Source organism: Mirounga leonina, unplaced genomic scaffold (genome assembly GCF_011800145.1).
Source record: "Mirounga leonina isolate KUSES-001 unplaced genomic scaffold, KU_Mleo_1.0 Mir_150, whole genome shotgun sequence".
Lineage (NCBI taxonomy): Eukaryota > Metazoa > Chordata > Mammalia > Carnivora > Phocidae > Mirounga > Mirounga leonina.
The window spans coordinates 36,256,905-36,271,873 of NW_023270374.1; the positions used below are offsets into that span (position 1 = coordinate 36,256,905).

General features: G+C 58.8%; 1 protein-coding gene across 2 annotated transcripts; it reads right to left on the reverse strand.

Annotated features, from left to right (window-relative positions):
* Positions 1 to 400: 400 nt before the first annotated feature.
* Positions 401 to 14,608, reverse strand: SLC35C2 (solute carrier family 35 member C2). 2 transcript variants are annotated; one of them, XM_035006456.1, is made up of 10 exons: positions 14,522 to 14,608; positions 8,780 to 9,154; positions 8,017 to 8,167; positions 7,112 to 7,175; positions 6,340 to 6,412; positions 5,620 to 5,788; positions 5,459 to 5,542; positions 2,996 to 3,171; positions 1,712 to 1,841; positions 401 to 1,348 (listed from the first exon to the last, which is right to left on the reverse strand). In XM_035006456.1, exons 2-10 carry the CDS (start codon positions 8,897 to 8,899, stop codon positions 1,218 to 1,220), a joined length of 1,098 nt encoding a protein of 365 aa, XP_034862347.1. In that variant the 5' UTR covers positions 8,900 to 9,154; positions 14,522 to 14,608; the 3' UTR covers positions 401 to 1,217. The 2 variants fall into 2 exon arrangements, with proteins under 2 accessions (XP_034862347.1, XP_034862348.1); XM_035006457.1 differs by lacking the exon at positions 14,522 to 14,608 and adding an exon at positions 13,825 to 14,122.
* Positions 14,609 to 14,969: the final 361 nt, after the last annotated feature.

A 14,969-nucleotide genomic window follows, 5' to 3' on the forward strand; every position in this document is an offset into this window, starting at 1 on the left:
ATTCGGAGAGTGGCGGCGCCGCGTGCGGCAATGGCGCCACCTACCGTGGGTGCCTACAGGCGCTTGGGCCTCGAAGTACTTGGCGGGGGTGGGGGGGGGGGGGGGGGGGGGGGGGGAGCGGGGCTGGCCGGCGGGCGGCGGCCAGGCTTCAGAACCCTGGCAAATCAGAGCCAGGATCTGGGCCCAGCCCTCCCGTCTTAGAAGGACTACAGTGTAGAGGGGCGGCGTGACTGGTCCAAGGTAGGTGAGCAGAAAGCTCAGGTCCCAGAGGCCCCTAAGCCATTCCATCCACATTCCATGGGCATACGCGTGGCATACGGACCTGGCCGTGAATCCTAGTTCCGGCACTCGTTTAGGGTCTTGATTCCATGGTTGTTGAAAGAATTTGCAAAATAAACACTTATATATATAACATTTAATCTGTTATCAATATTGACTCGATCTGAACAACTGAGATAATTATTCCCATTTCACAGAGAAAAATACTGTGGTACAGAGAGGTTAAGTAATTTGCTCAAGGTCACACAGCTCAAAGTGACAGTCAGGATTCAAATCCACGCTGTGAAAGCACTAACCGCCCCAGAATAGTGCTTCGCACGTATTTTTTCCTGCCTGTCGGTGTGCTGGGGCCCCGAGAGGAGTACAAGAGATGCAGGAAGCCTGGAGTCTGACCAGTCATCTGAAGGTCCCAGGCAGGGGAAGAACGGGAGAGCAAGGCCCACACCGCCCCCTCCCACCCCCACCCCTCTAGGCAACACTAGGCCAGTCTAGGCCAGTGGACCGTAAATCCTTTATTTCCAAACTATAAATAGACCTGTACTGAGAAAAGATGGGCTCCAGGTGATGAGGCTCCAGGCTCTCCATCAACCCTTCCCAACCGCTCCGCAGTCTAAACCCGGTCCCCTTAGAAACCTGCTCTCCCCCGGAAATCACCACCTGGGCTGTCAGAGCCAGGCAAGCAGCTGAGACCAGCCCGCTCCCTTGTCCCGCTGTGACTCCAGCGCGGCTTAGGCCCTGCTCTGGTCTGACGCTCGCCCCTCTGTTCGACCAGTTCCCTGACCAAGCCCTGCCATGTGGTCCCGTGCTCCCCGAGGCCCAGCCCGGGAGAGTCCTGGCCCACTGCTCCCCGGCTGTTGTGAAGAGCCACCCGGGTCCCCAGGCTGCTGTGAGGTGTGAGGCTTGGGAGCAGCCTGGCTCCCAGCAGGTCCCCTGGCTGGTCACTGCTGCCCCTGGGCCCCAAAGTAGTCCTCCTCCTCATTGTTCTCTTCCTCCGGCCGGCCGCTCCGCAGCAACAGCTCCAGGTCAGGGTGGGAGCCCAGGCCCTTCAAGGGTTTGGGGCCACCATCACCTGGGGAGAGAGAAAAACCGGCTGTAGACCTGATCATGGCTTTCTTGGTGCCCCCCGATGCGCGTGTTGAGTCACCCAGGTCCCCCCCCTTCCCCCCCTCCCTGGAGACAACCATCTTCTGAGTGGCGGTGGCAGAACCACGAGGCTGACTTCCTGGCCCAGGGGCAGCCTAGGCGGAGGCAGCTGAACTGCGGAGACAGCCACCCAGCGGCAACTGCTCTGGGCAAGCCGAGAGCCACCTGCCTTTCTTGGCGGGGTGGCTGGGGCCCCAGGACTGGGTGGAGCGGAGGTCAGAGGGGCCGAGTCACACGGGGAGCAGGGAGCGTCATCAGAAAAGAGGCTTCTGAAAGGGGCCCGGGTTACCTCTGGAGTGCAGGGCTTTGAGAGCAACATGCAGGGATATGCCCGAGAGGCAGAGGGCGAAGCCCAGCCAGTTCAGGAGGCTGATCTGATCCCCCAGCAGATGAGCTGCCAACAGCAGAGTGCAGACTTCCTGAGGGCGGAGAGGCAGGAAGGGGAAGCGATCAGTTGGAGTGGGCTCCTTCGCAAGGAGGGTGGACGGCAGGGGCACCGGGCACAACGGCAGGGGAGAGCCTGACCCGCCGGAGCTCCTGGGGCCGGGGCAGGCTGGCCAGCGGGGCAAAAACAGGCCTTCCCTGAGCTCGGAGGACCAGGCCTGCCTGCGATGCTTTCCTCCCTTCGTGCTACCAAGACACAGCAAGGGAGGTGCTCTGCACAGTGTCCTGTCAGTGTTAAGAGAGGCAAAGCAGACCCAGGGCTGGGAGCACAGAGTGTCCAGCCCACAGCCATGTCCACAGGAGTGAAGAGTGAAGGAGAGCTGTGCTTCCAGAAGGCACCCAACATGGAGAGCGCAACGCTGCCACAGGGGAATGCAGCATCACCCCGGGCTCCACCGGACACACACTGGCCACGGGGTTCTGCAGACACGGTGGCTGCCGATGGGACTGGTGGGATGACTCACTCTGAGAACCACAGCTCACGCCTCTTCCTAAGCCCCTTGGGGAGACATGATTCTGGGTTTAGGCAACACTGCTCCGGCATTAGCGTCTGTCTCGTCAAGGAGAAACTGCACCCCGCCCCCATGGGCCCGAGCAGGGTGGGGTGAGGGGTGGCAGGGGAGGGGGGAGCCTGGGAGTAGAGGCACGTGTGATGCCAGGCAGCAGTAAAGGCAAACCAGGCAAACACCGGGCACGCGTGCTAGCGCTGTCCCTTGCTGTAACCACGGCAGACATCGCCAATCAATCACGGAACCCTTTCCCCACGAGCCTGGGCGGGGCTTCTCAACCCTTGGCTCCAGGCCACTACCAAATGACCAGAGTGGGCATTCATGGTAACAAGAGAATGCATCCCAGGCCCAGTGGAGTCAGAATCCCAGCTCGGCCACCTGCTGGCTGTGTGTCCTGGTGGAGGAGCCACCCATCTGTGAACCAGGGAGGACCGCCTCCACCGCCCAGGGCTGCAGCCCCGATGACAGGGAGTCTCAGACAAGAGCACGGCACACAGCACCCTAACCAGGCACTTCTGTCTCTTCTCTGGGGTCTGGGGCGTGGGAGCTGGGACAGAAGCTGCTACTGAGCTTGGGGGCCGCGCTGTAAGACAGGACTGGAACCACCCCCAAGTCTGTACCTTAAAAATGCCAGCAATGGAGAGAGTGAGGCTGGAGGTTCTGGAGACCAGGAGGAACTCAGAGAAGCCCAGACCGAAGGCGAGGATCCCTCCAAGGAAGAGGCTCCCTAGTACCCCCAGGAGCAGCCCGGTGTCCTGGAAACGGAAGATCTTCTCAGACGTGGACAAATGGAGACCTGAAAGCAGAGGGAGAGAGTGGGAGGCCACGTGCTGGTGTCCCCAGGGAGCAGGAGACCCAGCATGGGGCAGTCACGGCCCCCGCACACCTGTGCACTCACTGTGGCCCCGAGGAGGGGGATGGCAGGTGGAAGAGAACGCTGTGCGGACGGCCTGACACCTGGGGACCTGGGGAAGCAGCGAGGGCCTCCCTGAGAGCCTGCGGGCTAGGGTGGAGGGCCTGGCACCGCACAGAAAATCGGACAGAAGCCTCTGTCCTCCCACGGTACTGACCTGTCTTTGGGAAGGAGCGTGACTTCACGTGGCCTCTGCAGCTGTGGTAAGTAGTGGGCCAAAGAGAGGCGGGGCAGCCCATTGGGTGATGAGTGATGAGTATCAGCGCCCCGGACCCCAGGGCGAGCCCTCGCTCTCAATGTCAGGGGGGCCACCTATCAACAGGGCCTCATTTTATCCTCCCAAACCTTCTCCACTTTAAGCCGGCTCTTGCCATCACACAGCTGTGGGACGAGGCTGAGACGTGCCCCCTCTCGGGACCCGCTCCCCCAGTGAGAGCATTTCGACTAGACCTGCGTTCCTCAGACAGACAGTATAATGTGGGGAACAATTCCCAAAAAGTAAACGCCCACACACAAATATAGGACAAAGCCTTGTTCTCGAGACACCCCTACGGGCACCCACACACCGAGTCTGGCATGACTTCTAGAGGATTCCTGGTGCTCCCATACCGTCCCTCAGAGTGACTCCGTGGCTGTGCGCAGGAAAGGCCCCGCGCAAAGCACAGCGGTGACACCTGTGGGAACTGGAGGCGGGCCGGGCTCGCTGAGGTTTTGGAGGGAAGCACCAGAGAAATGCAGAGTGACAGGCCCTCCCGGACAAACAGCCTCCCGATGTAAGACATCTTGTCTGGTGCTGGGCTCAGCCGTACTGCAAAGGCGTCAGCAAATTGAAGGGAATTCGGGAAAGAGCAACATAAGTAATGAAGGCGCTTGGGGGATTAATTTACCAGAAAAGATTAAAGGAGCTAAATCCATACAGCTTTACTAAGTGACGACGACCAGGGCTTTTGGCTGAGGGTGTGCAGGGATGGGGAAGGGTGTCCGTGGCCAGGACGGGAGGGGGCAGAAGGCGAGGGTGGGGCGGGGAGATGTTAACTGGAAGAAAAAGGGGGGCTGCAGAATCATTTTCTCAGGGAGGTTCGAGACGCTTCACGGCTTGAAACTTAAATGGATGTGGGACAGAATTCTCTGTAATGACGCCGAGGACAGAAGGAAGGGACTCAGGGAAGAAGGATAAACAGGGACAGAGACTAATCTCGAAACCCGGGAGGGAGGAAGGAAGGAAGGAGGCATGCACTTGCAGCCTGGACAGTACTCCCTGCCTCTCCTCTTCTCTGGGAGGTGATGGTGGGTGGGGGGGTCCCCCCTACCCAGCCACTGCGCCACGGCCAGGGCCACACAGACCATCCCACACACTTCCACCCTCGGAACCTACTGATGCTTTCCTGCTATGCCCTGTGCCCGTTAGCCCAGCAAAGCCTCCCCCAGCCTCCAAAATGCATGGCCTGGGAAGTCTTTTTGACTTGGCTTTCCACCCTAGCATCCTGAAAGAATTCCTGGCCCTCTGCTCCTTCTAAGAGACAGAACACATCACGGTTAAGAGGAAGGACTCAGGAACCAGCTGCTGGAACCAAACCCTGGCTCGTTGGGCAAGGTTATCTTTACTTCTCTCCACTTATTTCTTTGACCTGCAGGATGGAAATAATGCTGGTACTGCCACATGGGGTTTGGGGGAGTATAAGAATTAGTATGTTTAAAATGATCAGAACAGGGGAACCTGGGGGGCTCAGTCGGTTAAGCATCTGCCTTCAGTTCAGGTCATGACCTTGGAGACCCGGGATCGAGCCCCGCGTCGGGCTCCCTGTTCAGCAAGGAGCCTGCTTCTCCCTCTCCCTCTGCTCTTCCCCCCGCTCATGTTCTCTAATAAATCAATCAATCAATCTTAAAAAAAAAAAAAGGTCAGAAGAGCCCTGGCATAGCTCCCAGGCTGTACACATCCACTGTCATGATCGGCTGTTGTCTTTTACATACACTTTCTGCGTAAGCATTTATCAGGCTGGATGCCAGCCACCTGCTTTAACGTCTGTCCAGCCCTTAGACCAGGCTCTGCCAATGGATAGACCGAATCTTTGATCTCTATAACCTCTGCAGCTACCACGGAGGTGGGCTCCGAGCAAGGAAGGGGGATCTGTTGTAGTGAGGTGCCCCCAAGATGGACGACCCAACGTACCTTCAAAGATGGCGAAGAGAGGGAAGAGCCCCAGAAACATGAGTGGCTGCAGGTGGAACATGGTGTCGATGGGGTTCTGGAGCCCTGCAAACGAGGGCGGGGGGTGAGTCATCAGGCTCAGCCTGCCTCCACCCTGCCTGGTGCCCGGGGCCCTCTCTCACCAAGTTCCGCCTTCTGCAGGAGCATCTGGGTGAGGGTCCAGCGAATGCCACCGATGAATGAGGCCCCCAGCACCAAGGCAAAGCCCTCCACGTTGAATTGCGTGGACTTGTAGGTGAACATGAAGAGGCCCCCGGCGATGAGGAGGACCACCAGGACCAGGGCCGCACGCTATCAGGGTGGTGAGCAGGGGCCACTGACTGCAGGGTCCTGAGTTGCTCAACCCTGGAGTTTGGGCTCAGGAGCTGTGTTGGCTGACTCTGGGGCAAGAAACCCTTCTTCCCTGTGACCTTGGGGGTCCCGGCCAGCTCCTTCCCACCAATGTAGGCAGGGCTGACATTCAGTGGACATGTACCCAGCATCCCTCCTTGAGCTAACCTTCTGATGTGCTTTCCTACAGCTGTTCTAGGCCCCCGGGAGGTCCCCTAGTACCCTGGACCTCGCAAATAAAGGGCGACTGCCTCCAGGACCTGGCTGCATCTGGTCCCTATCCTTGAACCCTTTCTCTTTCTGTCATTCTTTTGGTCATTACACCTGCCACGCCAGTTGCTAAGTATTCTCAGCAGTGGCCTGTCCTAGGTCCTTCCTCAGCGACAGGAGTTACCGCCACCTGGGCTGGGCTCATCTCCTCTGTCACACACAGTGACAAGCCACTGCTCAGACACCCTTTTTAGTCTTAGCATCTGCAGGGATAGGAGGGACCAGGGGAGCTGGGGCCTCACCAGCTCCTCCAGCTTGAAGATCAGGGAGAAGATCAAGATGAAGAGGACAGCGGAAGACTTGGTCATTGTGTACCTGCAAGGACAAATTAGCCACGATGCAGCGCCGGGGCCCAGGGCTCAGACCCACCACCGGGAGAGGAGCCCACTGACTGTGCTGGAAAGGGTGGGAGGCTGTGGGGACCTCTGACTTCCCTGAGGGCAACCGGCTCTGCTCAGGGCAGCTGGGCAATCAGGGTACAAAAGACCAAAGGAAGGCGGCCTGAGTCATCTGGGCTAGTATGTGACCTTTAATTGGAAGAAACCTCTGACGAAGGGGCCTCTGACTATCGCCAGAGAGAAGAGGCTGCAGGTGAACCCTGGGCTCAGTGAGTCCTCTTACTTATCTGCTCCTCCGTGGAGACCAGGATCAGGAAGGAAGGAGGGAAGGGGGAAAAGAGAAGGCAGGGATTGTGTACCCTGAAGTACAAGGCCAGAGATGAGAAACAGCTGTTACACCTGCCTCTCTGTGCAGGTCAGTGCCCTTCCTCCCCGGCATGACTGGCACCATTCTGCCGAGCGCCTGGCTCCCCCAGGCCCCCAGGGAAGGCAGGCACAGCACCCCTCAGAGCCCGTCAACTTCCCAGAGCGCTGCTGGCTGTCAGGGCGGAGCTGAGAGCAGGCGCCACTCCCAGAGAGTGGTGGCGTGGCCGGCCCCCAGGCCCGGGGGGCGCCTGGACAGGGTCAGACAGAGCCTGAGCCTGAGCCTGGCGGGAGGCGGGGGGCTGGTACTCACAGCGAGACGGTGATGTAGAGGAAGCTCCAGTTGGACAAGCCCACGTCAAGCGCTGTCGCCAGGGCTGTGGAAACAGGGGCGCCCACCGGGCGGGCCAGGTGTTCAAACACTTCCATGAGGCCCCCGAGCGCCCCCTGCTTTGCCCTGGACACCCGGCTTTCTCTCGGGCCCTTGGGCCTTCCTTTCACTCACAGCAACTGAAGGGCTAACTCCTGGCCCACAAAGGGAGGGGGTGCAGCTCCACCATTAGAGGCTCAGGCCGTTCTGATCGGTAAGTGCTGGGAATGTCCCCCAGGAAGAGGATTAATGTGTCTGGTCCCAGCATCCCTCATGAGCAACTCTTCAGAGCAGCTTCTCCTCCCTCAGGATGGAAGGCGCACCCCTCGTGGAGGACCTGGTCCCCCTCCAGGATCTGTCCCTGCCACCCTCTCTGCCCACGTTTCCTCACCAGCGCGGAGCTCCCAGGGCCCCGAGATGCTTTCCGTCCCCCTGCAGACCTGCACAGGCACTAAACGCTCGGCCATTGCAGCCCATGCTCTGGGAGGCCCTCCCCGCTGGGCCCGGGCTGGCTCCCTGCTCTGTGCCCCGAGGTGCCCCCCACTGTCCCGCCGCGGCAAGGTGAGAGCAGGCGCGGGCTCGGCGCACCAGTCAAGGCCAGTGCTGCATGGGGGGCTCTTCCCGGTGCGTGTGAGCGTGCGTGCGTGTTGTGTGTATGTGGGGGGGGGCGGGGAGGACACAAGAGGCAGCAGTAGGGCTGGGGGGAGGCAGGCAGAGAGGAGTGGGGGGGGCGGGGTGGAGAGGGCCTCTGCTCCAAGCCACCAAGGCTCCTTGTTCTTAGCCCACGGCTTCCACGTGACCCCCCTCCAGGCCCCCCCCCCGCCCACGGCCACCCCATGGCCACGTACCTGTGGGAGCTACTCTCCTGAGGTAGTCCGTCCAGCTCAGCACCACACGGGCCCTGTGGCTGGAGCACTGAACCAGGGCCCTGGACAGGGCAGAGAACAGGAAGATCACGGCCAGGTGCAGCATCGTCATGAAGAGCGGGAAGTGGAAGCTCTACGGGACCCAGAGCAGAGACAACCGGGCGGGTTCACAGCCCCCCATGACCCCCCACTGCAGGCAGTGGCGCTAACTGGGTGCTTCCTCAGGGCTCTACAGCGGCCAGGGGGCTTCCCCCGCCCCCGACATTGCAGTCACTTGGGGTGAGAGCCCCGTAGTTCCAGTTGTGGAGACCAGGCCGAGAGCAGGTGGCAGACCAGGGCTCAGTCGGACCACGGTGCTGTCCCCATGGCTTCCACAGGCCTGTCAGCCTCCTGCTCCAGCCCCCCGCCCCCCAGGTCACAGCTAGCGCTGGCCAGTGTGGCCCAACCAGTCACGAAAATACTGAAGTCCTTCTCTGCCGGTTGGTAAACAGCTGCTGCCTTAATCCCAAGTTACCCCAGCTCATCCTCAGTGTCTCCCCGCCTTCCCGATTTCCCCTCGATCCACACGTTTGAGGGGAACCCCTGGCGCAGCAGGGCTCTAGGGCCCTGTCCCATCACTGGTGTGACTGGCTTCCAGTCTGATTAGTTGAAGCCGGTGCCACCCGCTGCTAAATATTCGGGGACGCGGGGGCCATGGCGCAGCCCCCTCCTCACCAGCGCCCTGCACTGCAAGGCCTGCCATTACCTTCGTCAGCCATTTGTTGTAGAAGGTGATGCCGATGGAGAAGCAGTAGTAGAGAAGGACCAGCCCCAGAGTCAACACTGCCTTCCACACATAGGCCACGTCGAGGGCCCACCTCCCCATCCGGGGAAGCTCCAACTCCCTCGCTCTGGGTCAGTGGGGGCAGGCACCCCTCCCGAAAACAGCCGCAGGGAGAGCCGGCCGAGCTGGGCCACGACTTTCAACAAGGTCTCCTGGCTGGAGGAGTCCTCTTCGCCTCCATGATTCGGAACCATCCACGGAGCCCCAGGCAGAGGCCTCACCCGAGGGGCTGGTGGCCCGAGGCAACCCTCTCCATGATTAAGTGGACGCAGGCCTCACAGGTCTCCAGGTCCAAGGCTAGAGGAATGGAAAGGAAGCTTGGGCGGCCCGGCAGAGCGAGGGCTGCCCGACTTGGTCCGCCCCACCCCTGCCCGCAGGGAGCAGACCAAAGCGGACCCGGGGGTGGGGGGCGGCAGGAAGGGGCGCAGGCCCAGCAATGGGCTCACAGAGCTCCAGCCACATCCACTCTGTCGCCTCAAGCTGTTCTCTATGAATTGCCGCCAAAGTGACCCTTTAAAATCGTAAATCTGATCATGTCAGATCAGATGTCAGCCCTTCAGTGGCTCCCAGCGCACTTATGATAAAGACCAAGAGCCTTCCTGACCTGTCCCTGCTGGCCTCTCCAGCCTCAGCTCTGGGCTCTCTGTCCCCACCCCACCACTGCCTCAGTTCCCCAAACACACAGGCTCTCTCCTACTGCCTGAAGGAACAGACGCGCTGCCTACCCTCCAGTCCTCTCTCAGCTGATGTTACTCAACTTCAGCTCAACCGCTGCTTCCTCAGGGACGACCCCTCCTTGATTGGGTGCTCCCCCAGCTCCCCTACTTTCCCTTCAGTGCACCTGTGTAGGGCATGCCCATCTGAGTGGTGTCTGTCCCCTGGGAGGCTGTGCGCTCCTGTCTTCCTGGACTACCTCATGGTAGCCTTGCGCCCACTGGGCACACTGTGAGTTGTCCGTATGGTTCGATGACTCAGTGCAAGAGAGTGGGCACTTGGTTTTCAGGGCACTGATCTGATCTTTAAGGCATTAAAAATGGACCAGGAAACCAGGAAACCAACCTACCCTGCCCTTAGCCTCTAAGGGACCACTCCCATAGAGGCCGTGCCTGCTTTAGGGTCTTGCCTAATGAAACCACTCCCAGCCTATCAATCTAGGCAACCCTAATGAGGGTCCAGAGCACACGAGCTTTGAGACCGGGCTGACCTAGGTCCACAGCTATCCCACCTGCTGCTTCATGTGTGTGTCCCTTCAGTCACCATCTCCTCCTCTGAGACATTCCCAACCTGCTGAAATGCCACCTCCTGGAAGCCTTCCTAGGACCATCTGATCCAACATACCCTGCTTTCCCCACCTCCAGTCCTTTCTGAAGGGAGTCATCTCATTCACCTCTGTATGCTGGAAGCTGGGTATCACCGCCCTCCCCCGAGGCAAACTGGGAGCTAGCATAAGGCTTTGCTGGAAGGATATGGTAGGGCTGAGGTTCTCGTGAGGGGAACTTCGGAAACCTGTGGGGGTGTTTTGGGGGAACTCTCCTAGCTTTTAGTGATATGGTGGGGGGGGGGTTCCTGAGAGCGACAGTCCACATAACTAAGAACTGTTCTGCATCCTTTGTAACCTTGACAATCCATGTAGGTATAAGACTTACTTATAATTACCTGAACCTCAAACACAACTGTGTTTTGCTTTTTTGTTTTTAAGTAAATTCTAGGGCGCCTGGGTGGCTCAGTTGGTTAGGCTGCTGCCTTCGGCTCAGGTCATGATCCCAGGGTCCTGGGATCAAGCCCCGCATTGGGCTCTCTGCTCAGCGGGGAGCCTGCTTCTCCTTCCCCCTCTGCCTGCCGCTCCCCCTGCTTGTGCGCTCTCTGTGTCAAATATATAAATAAAATCTTTAGGGAAAAAAAAATGTTTAAAAAAATAAATAGATAGGGGCACCTGGGTGGCTCAGTTGGTTAAGCAACTGCCTTCGGCTAAGGTCATGATCCCGGAGTCCCGGGATCGAGTCCCACATCAGGCTCCCTGCTCAGCAGGGAGTCTGCTTCTCCCTCTGACCCTCCTCCCTCTCATGCTCTCTGTCTCTCATTCTCTCTCTCGCAAATAAATAAAATCTTTAAAAAAAAAATAAATAAAAAATAAATAAATAAAATAAATAGATAAAGTAAATTCTATCCCCAGCATGGGGCTCGAACTCACACCCCTGAGATCAAGAGTCACACGCCCTACTGACTGAGACAGCCAGGCGCCCCAAGAACCCAACTGTTTTTCTGTGATACAGAGCAGTTTTTCCATGGTTCTCCTATGCACTACAATTTCCAAGAGTATGTTTGCCATGCACATGTTTTTGATGTAACTGTTTTTGATAACGAGTCTGGAGAAACCACACCATCTAGAGCAGTGGCCCAGCATGGCCACGGCGCTGTGCACGGTGGCCAGCACGTTCCCCGAGGTCCCGCGGGTGGTGGGAACACCAGCTGCTTCACTGTGGCTTCTAGCATCCTTGTACCCAGAACTGACGTACTGAAGACATTCTATTCTCAGCAACCTTTTATTATCAGTACGTTGACATCTCCCCGTCACCTCCAGAAGAATCTCCAGTGGCCTACTCGTCTGTCCACGCCTGGATGTCTAATGCCAGGCACTCACCCCCGGCCTGTCCAGCACTGACTCGTTTCCCAGGAGCTGTGCAAACCTGCCCCTCTTCCCACCCCAGCCAGGGGCACCTCCATTCACCTGGATGCTCAGGCCAGAAATCTTGTTCCCATCCTGAGTCCTTGCTCCCTCAGCCCACCTTCAATCAGCAAATATTGTCATCTCAGTCTTAAAAAAAGATCCCCAATATGGTCACGTCTCCTGACCACCACTGCCCTCCAGGCCACCGTCCTCTCCCCCCGCAATACAACAGGACAGGTTAGTCTCCTCTACTTCTGCCCGCACCTTCCTCCCGCAGGTTCCTGCCGGCACAGCTGGACAGCAGGGTACATGGGCACCAAATCTATGCCTAACAGACCTTAAGACCCATATTCTTTCCCTATACCCGGGTTTCTCAATCTTGGCATTATTGATACTTGGGACCAGATCATTCTTTGTGCATTGTGAGATGTCCAGGAGCGATCCTGGTCTCTACCTACTAGATGCCTAGAGCAGCCCCTCCTCCTCATCCCAAGTTGTGACAACCAAAAATGTCTCCAGACGTGGTCAAATGTCATGGGGGGCAAAAGTGCTCCCTGCTGAGAATGACTACTTACACCACACAGGCAACCACAGTGCATTCTACCTTCTAGCACCTGCTCCCCGGGGTTCCCACCCATGGCAGGGCAGTCTGTACCTTTCTGTGAGTCAACTTCTCACATCTTCTGCTTTTGGTGCAGTTCCTGCTCCAACAGGGCAATCTGTGCCAACCCCCACTCCCCACCTCCTGTTCAAATCCCACCCTTTCTTCAGCCAGTCCAGGTCCCCCACCTCCAGAAAGTCCCTATGACTACCTCAGCCCACAGGGAGCACTGCCTCCAAGTTAACAACACTCGTTCTCTTACTGTCATTCAGTCACCTAACCCCAAACACAAAATCAGTCCTCAGATAGAGAGGCTCTTGGAAATCATCTAGCCATTTACTCAATGGCCATTTATTAAGCACCATTGTGTACCTAGCACTGGAAATAGAGATGTGTAACTGATAAGGTCCCCACCCTTCTTTTATGATAAGGGAAACCAGGCTTTTAAAGGGGCAAATGCTCTTTTTCAAATCTCACCTGCCAAGAAAGGAATTCCATATTCTGCATTACTCTCCAGGGGGCAGCCTAGCTGGGGTGGCAGCCACACCAGGGTAGAGTTGGTGCCCAGCCCCCCGGAGCACCTGGCTCCCCTCAATCTCTGTGACTGTAATGTGAGCAGTGCAGTTTAGTGGTGCAAGTGTGGGCTTGGAGTGAGAAAGACCTGGGATCCAGTCCTGGCTCCTCTGTGAACATTGGGACCCCCGAATGACCTGAACTCTGGACCTCAGTTTCCAGTAAAGGAGGATAAAATCATCTGCATCTTGGGAGGGGAGTCAATGGCATCCAGTACAGCGCTTGATGGTGGCTTGTGACAGGGGCTTACGCCCCTCCTGGCCCCCTTAGAGCAAAACTCTCCCAGGGCCCCCAGCACTACCATCCTTGCTCTCTTGCAGCCCAGACTCACTTCAGCCTGTCCCCACTGCTCCACTGAGTCACCACACCTTCCTCCTTGTTGCCCCTCTGAAGACCAAGTCTCAGTTTTCATCAGCACCTTAAAAACTGACCACTTCCTCCTCCTGCTAAAGCCTCTTGGATGCCCACCACACTCCCCTGCTTTTTCAAGATTTTATTTATTCATTCGAGACACAGAGATACAGAGAGAGAGAGAGAGCGCATGAGCAGGGGGGAGTGGGAGAGGGAGAAGCAGGCCTCCCGCTGAGCAGGGAGCCTGATGCAGGGCTCGATCCCAGGACCCTGGGATCATGACCAGAGCTGAAGGCAGACGCTTAACCATCTGAGCCACCCAGGCGCCCCTCTCCTGCTTTTTCTTCTGCTTTTCTGGACTCCTAGACTTCTTTGCTGGCTCCTCCTGTCAACCAACCTGTGGAAGTTCATTCTCCCCTGAGTAATCTCATCCCATCTGATGGACATTCCAGTGATTTCTAAATTCTTTTCATTAGCCCTACCCTTTCTGCCAGCTCCAGGCTGGTACATCGAAGAGTCTCCTTGGTAGCTCCACCCAAGATACCTCAAACTGAAGGTGCCCCCAACCTATTCCAAAGTTATTAGTAAATGCCAGCACAATACACCTGGTTACTTAAGCCTAAGTCCCCAAATGAATGATGAACTCATCCTTGACCACTCTTTCCTTCCTTCCTCCAACCCTATCCTGTCAGTTCCTCCTCCCAGATCCCTGTGGACCAGCTACCCGTCTTCACCTGCGCTCGGCCATCAGTCTAAGGCACGCTGATCTCTCACCTAGGGACTGCAGCGGTCTCCTAACTGGTGTCCCTGCTTCGTCCTTTTCCCCGACACAGCCAGGAGTCCACACAGCAGCGGGAGTGAAGGCTTACGCACTGACAGCAGACCACGCCCTCATAGAGCGAATCCCAAGCCCCGAGCAGGCCCGCGAGGAGGCCTTAAACCATCTGGCCTCTGCCCGTGTCTGCAACCTCGTTCTCCCGCCACTGCCCCGGAGCCCGCCACGCTGGCCCTTGGCCGCTTGCCAGGCCCGTCGAGCCCGCGTCCTTCTTTGCACTAGCCGTTCCCTCTCCCGCGGACCTTTGCGCGGACCTTTGCTCGGCTGAACCCTCCTCGAGGGCCCGCTCCTCATCCTCTTGGCACCTCCCACCAGCTGACGTTGCCCTGTTTGCCCACGTGTTTACTGCGCGCCCCGCACTCCCACCCCACCGCGGGATGCGGCTCTCGGCGGGCTGGGCCGCGTCCGCGCAGGTCCGCCCGGGTCGGGGCCCGGCTCGTCGCCGCGCGCGCAGGCGGCCGGGAAGGGCGAGTGGAGGCCCCGGCCCCTCCACGGCGCGGACACGGAGGCCCGGGGAGGACAGGAGCTCGGGCGGGCTGCGGCGCGCAGAGCCCGGCCTGGACCCCGCTTCCCGGCCCGGGCCGGCCGTCCCCCGCCCTCGGGAGCGCGCGCAGGGCCCGCGGCGCGCCCACTCACCTCGGCCGCAGGCGTTCCGGGCCGGATCATCCGGCCGGAAGTGCCGGGCCGAGCGCCGCCACCGGGGGGCACTTCCGCCGAAAGACGCCGGGGGCGGGGCCTGCCGGCGGCGGGGCGGGGCCTGCCGGGGGCGGGGCCTGCCGGCGGCGGGGCGGGGCGGGGCGGGGCTCCGGAGGTGGGCCCGCTGGCACCGTCCTGGAGACCCAGCGCTGAGCAACCCCTGTGCTGTCTTAGCTTATCTCTTGCGCTCCATCGGCCTCGCTCTGGAGCCCCGGTGCGTGCTGCGGAGGCATGCGTACCCGGGGCAGCTGGAAAATAGCCACCTGTTTACTTTAAGATTTTATTTACTTATTTGACAGAGACAGCGAGAGAGGGGGCACAAGCAGGGGGAGGTGGGAGAGGGAGAAGCAGGCTTCCCGCGACCAGGGAGCCTGATGAGGGGCTCCAT